This window comes from Helianthus annuus, chromosome 17 (assembly GCF_002127325.2).
Source record: "Helianthus annuus cultivar XRQ/B chromosome 17, HanXRQr2.0-SUNRISE, whole genome shotgun sequence".
NCBI classification, from domain to species: Eukaryota; Viridiplantae; Streptophyta; class Magnoliopsida; order Asterales; family Asteraceae; genus Helianthus; species Helianthus annuus.
Genome location: NC_035449.2, coordinates 10010160 through 10015893, shown reverse-complemented (window position 1 = coordinate 10015893; position 5734 = coordinate 10010160). Strand labels below are relative to the sequence as shown.

The 5734-nt window shown below is 32.6% G+C and overlaps 1 protein-coding gene across 1 annotated transcript; it reads right to left on the bottom strand.

The window, feature by feature from the left end:
- Window positions 1–904: 904 nt before the first annotated feature.
- On the bottom strand, window positions 905–4976 carry LOC110920952 (isoflavone reductase homolog). Its single transcript, XM_022165199.2, has 4 exons — window positions 4448–4976; window positions 4097–4331; window positions 1622–1825; window positions 905–1323 (listed from the first exon to the last, which is right to left on the bottom strand). Exons 1-4 carry the CDS (start codon window positions 4775–4777, stop codon window positions 1160–1162), a joined length of 933 nt encoding a protein of 310 aa, XP_022020891.1. The 5' UTR covers window positions 4778–4976; the 3' UTR covers window positions 905–1159.
- Between the last annotated feature and the right edge of the window lie 758 nt (window positions 4977–5734).

Below are 5734 nucleotides of genomic sequence, written 5' to 3'. Positions count from 1 at the left end.
TCTTGCTTGTGATCAAGAAATACGCGAGATGCGGTGCTAGCCGCATCGTCGTCTGTGGTGACTGTTGCTGTTATCCAGCTTCCTTGTATTGATAGAAGTGTTCACTGGACGCGGTGCGAGGCCGCATCGCTGTGAATACTTCCGTTTTCATACACCAGATGTGATGCTATGCCGCATCACCCTGCCGTTCTCATATTCCAGGTAAGTCCTCCTCCATCACTGGACAGATTGGATTCAACCACTGTGTCGATGCGTTCCCGCACGGACACAAGTAGGTTGTTAGCTAGTGGGGGTTTTGATAAGGGTAATGGTCACTCGCGGTCGATGCTGACGCGAGATCTGGGACCATACCCCTTCACACTTCGTGTTAAAGGGGATGTTAAAATATATTAAAAATCGTAACTTGAGAACCAATTGTTAGTATAGTAACATCTACATTTATGTGTAACTGATTAATTTTATAGAACGGGTTTTTTTATAGATGAAAAATGTTACAAATAAGACAACAAATGTGGGGTACAAAGAAATATTTAGAATAGACTGCTTATATGTTTGTTAATTATATATAAAATGAATTATACAATATATATTATATAAAACGACGTGTGATTTTTTATATTTATTTTTTTTAATCGAAAGTTAATATATTTATTTGTTAATGAGAAGACACTTCGTGTTAAAGGGATGTTAAAATATGTTAATAATCGTAACTTGGGAACCAATTGTGAGTATAGTAACATCTACATTTATCTGTAATTTATTAATTTAATAGATTTATAAGAAACATATTTTCTTTATACTACCTAAATTCTAACACGGATCTTAAACTACTATTTCATAAGTGGAAACAAAAGATGTATGATATTGTCACCAAATAAGTTGGCCGCAACAATCCCGAAACAGAAGAACAAAAACGAAACTTGCCACTAGCCCTTCATTCTTCAACAATTATGATTTTCGGATCAAATTCCAAACATGCTATACTATAAAATCTACTAATAGTAACGACGCAAACACGGGTTTGCTTTTATTTGTACACTGATCATCATATTAATTAAAGTACCTCTAAAATCCAAATACATTATAGCTTATATATGAGACACGGCATGATTTTTTGCTCTCTAGTTGTCGCATATTTTTGAAAAACCTGAGACACCAACTAGAGATATCGTTTCAAATATTCATGTACACGAGTGTATCGGACCTCTGGATAGAGCTTAGAAGCTTCTCCTCCCTCTTCTCCTATTTCGAAGTTCATCAAACAACCATCATAGTAAATTTGATAAATTCGTGCAAATCCTGCTTGAAGAGCAATGTCCACATCTACAAAATTTATTGGCAATTCGGTTCAATTTCTATCAAATTTTTACTTTAGTAAACATATGAATAATCACACTAACATAAAGAATAATCGACTTGAAATAAGGCCTTAGTTGTGTCCAAAAACTTTATATACTACAAGGAATATTTACAACAATAATAAATGCATCATAAGCGTCGTAAATTTTGCATTTTGCAACTACAAGATCTGTGGCAAAATTAGTGTATACCCATTTGCATCAAGGGATTTCTAGTCAATAGCTAACTAAATGTGTTGCTAGAGAAGATCGCTTATACTTACCTTTCATGGAAGCAAGAAAGTCTTGAGCAGATATGTGCACTTTCTCCAATGTTTTATTGGTAAGTTTCTCCCATTTCTCAACCAACTCGTTGTGAGTAAGAATGTTCTCTGGTGGTCGAAGGTACAAGGTCTTGTTCAACATGCGAGGATCATCCACAGTCTTAATTGTGTATGTAGCAACATCGTCTTCATCCATGAAAACGGCTGCACACATTTTAAAGAAACTAGTTAGCAGAAGTTATATATTGTTAAGAATACAAACCATCATAGCATACATGTAGTTATGGTGGTTAATCTTCTAATATACTTGTGGTGACATATTTATAATGAGATATATGGTTTCATGATGTTATATGTAATGAGATATGGTTTTCATATTGGGAAAGAAACTACAATTTCATTTTTTAGAACTCACACCCATTAAAACTACTATAAATTTTACAAAAATTTCCATTAGGGAACTAGAAACTACAATTTTATATTTGTATACTTCCTCCTAGTTAATTACTTTAGATAGAGTTAAATGCCATTTTAGTCCCTGTGGTTTCGGCCATTTTGCCAGTTTAGTCCAAAGGTTTCATTTTTAACCTATGGGTCCAAAAAGGTTTCACAGTTGCCATTTTAGTCCACTTGGTTAACTTCATCCATTTTTTCTGTTAACGAGAAGTCCAATTTGGTCATTTTGTATGTAATTCTGTTAACTAAAAGGGCAATTCAGCCATATAAAATGACCGAATTGGCCTTCTCGTTAACAGAAAAAATGGATGAAGTTAACCCAGTAGACTAAAATGGCAACTGTGAAACCTTTTTGGACCCACAGGTTAAAAATGAAACTTTTGGACTAAACTGGCAAAATGACCCAAACCACAGGGACTAAAATGGCATTTAACTCCTTTAGATAATAATTGTATTACTTTCAACATTTTCTTCTCATCTATACTATATAATAAAAGAAACCAGTTTCGGAACACTGTCATCATATTACGCCATCTCTTATAGATAATTATTATTTTAATTTAATTTCTTCTAATTAATTATAGATAACCCTCCTACTAAATATTATTTAATTTAATATCTTATATTATAGATAACTCTCCTACTAAATATTATTACTTTAATATCTTATGAATAATTATTATTTAATTTAATCTCCTTCTCATTTATAATATTATTTATTTGAATTAATTATATTTTATTATATAGTATAGATTTGAATGTTTTGTTTAGTTTGGTATCAAATAGATTTTACAAAAATTAAAATAAAATTAACTAATATCTATACTTCTATAATAAAAGAAACCACTTTTGGAACACTTGTCATCATATTAGGGCACCTCTTATAGATAATTATTATTTTAATTTAATATTTTCTAATTAATTATAGATAACCGTCCTATTAAATATTATTTAGTTTAATATCTTATGGATAATTATTATTTAGTTTAATTTTTTTCTCATATATAATATTATTTAGAGAAAATTATGATTTTAGCCTCTGTAGTTATATCACTTTTACCCTTTTAGCCCAAAAAAAAAATTTTAACATCTGAGCCCTTAACGTTTTCTTTTCTAACCCTTTTGACCCCTAACACTAACCTCATCCATTAAATGTTAGGGGCCAAAAGGGTTAAAAAAAGACGTTAGGGGCCAAAAAGGTTAGAAAAAAAGACGCTGAGAGCTTAAATGTTCAAAAGTTCTTTAGAGAAAAATTACGATTTTGGCCCCTGTAGTTATATCACTTTTACCCTTTTAGCCCAAAATTTTTTTTTAACATCTAAGCCCCCAACGTCTTCTTTTCTAACCCTTTTGGCCCCTAACACTAACCCCATCCATTAAATAATAAGGGCCAAAAGGGTTAAAAATGACGTTAGGGGCAAAAAAGGTTAGAAAAAAAGACGTTAGGGGCTTAGATGTTAAAAAATTCTTTTTTAGGCTAAAAGGGTAAAAGTGATATAACCAAGGGGCCAAAATCGTAATTTTATTATTTGATGTATAAAAATAGATTTATTCAATTCATACAATACATGAGGATTTTTAAGGATATATATTTTTTATTATTTAGTACAGAAAATTACATTTATTCAAACCGTGTAATACACATATTTTTAAAGATGTAATTTTTTTATTATTTGATATATAAAATTACATTTATTCAACCCGTGTAATAAATGAGTTTTTTTAAAGATGTATTATTTTATTATTTGGTAAACAATATTACATTTATTCAACTCGTGTAATACACGTGGTTTTAAAGATATAACTTTTTTATTTTGTATATAAAATTACATTTATTCAACCTGTACAATATTGTTCTTATATATATAACTTTTTATTATTTAACATATAAAATTATATTTATTCAACTTATGCAATAAAGAAGATTTTTAAAGATATATTGTTTTATTATTTAGTATATAAAATTATTTATTCAACCCATATAATACACGGGGTTATAACCTAGTTACTATATCATACCCTTAAATTTTCCGTAGATATATACTCGGTCCCTTGGTGGCATGAGGGAGTCTACTTGGGAAAGGTTACCGACGAAATAACCCCCAAAACAGTTTGCCGAAATGTAGGTATGTGGAATTCCAGCGTCTTCAATGGCTTTTCGTATAATCATCTTGTCCCCAAACGTCTCCTTTCCGATTTCAAGTGCGTGTTCCATTCGAGAAGGATCTATCCCAAACTCTGATGGCAAGAACCGCTGTTTTCAAAACAAACGGTGAAAATATTTAATTACTAAACAAAGGAGTATCATTGACGAATTGACAGCCATTAGTAAACCAATGAAAAAATAGAAGTCAAAATGACGAAAATGACCTTGATGTTTCCGGCTTCTTTAATTGCATCAACAAGCTTAAGTTGAAGGAGAATATTGTGTGACCGAAATTGTACCCCTGCCATGGTGCATATCACAACATCAACTTGTTTGACGGCATCCACCAAACTCTGGTGGTCAGAAAACGAACCCTCGACCAAACGCGCTCCTTGTTCCTTAAACGCCAACAACATCTGAATCTTTTCAATATCAAAGCCAAGCTCGCGACGCATAAGGATGTAGGTAGGATGGCCTTGAGCCAAACTAGCCTTCACAATCCGCTTGCCGACATATCCTGTGCCACCCACTACTAGAATCTTGCTCTTCGACATGATCCTTAATATTCTTATTTGCTACAAGTTCATAAAGGTTTATTAAGTTGGTTTTTGAGTGTGTTTAAAGAGACGATGGATATCACATACTTATATGAAGAAGATGATGCAGTAATTGTTTATCACCCACGTGTTTAATAAATGTCTTCTTGGATGTTTCGAAACAAAGAAAAAGGAACCATGTGATTCTGTTAGCATGTAACCAAAGAAAACAAAATGATGTCATATGCTCATGTATTAACCAAGCAAGCAAGTGTAGGTTTTAGAAATTACGTGAGTAAAAAAAAGAAAGTTAATGCGTAACCCTGTAAGAAAAAGGTGAAGATATGAAGTAATGTAATTAAGTAGAGAAATATGGTATATTAAGTGATAATCATACGAATATGGTTAGTTTAGCATAATGTGTTTTTTTTTTCAAATGTCGAACCCCTAGCTCCAACAATTATGCTGTGAGGTAGAGGTGTACAAATCGGTTTTTTTTGAAAACCGGTTACGGTTATTAACCGGACCGGTTTTTTTCGTTCAAAACAAAAACCGGTTTTTTTAATAACCGGTTTCGGTTACTAACCGGTTTTTCAAGTCCAAAACACTAACCGGTGTAACCGGTTGGGACCGGTTATTAACCGGTTTTTTCCAAAAAAAAACCGGTTTTTACCGGTTTTAACCGGTTTTTTTAAACCGGTTTCGGTTAACCGGTTTTTGGGATCAATAATAGTAACCGGTCACCAACCGGCGGTTCGGTTATAAAACCGGACCGGTTATAAAAAAACCGGTTAAAAAAAACCGGTTTCGGTCTTTTTTCCGGTTTTGGTTCTAAAATCGGTTTTTTGTACACCTCTACTGTGAGGTGCAAAACCTGTTACTCACCCATGACTCATTGACAACTCACCGAAGCCGATTGATGGATTCATATGTGGGGCCAAATAGTAATATGTATCAACATCCCAATATTCTTTC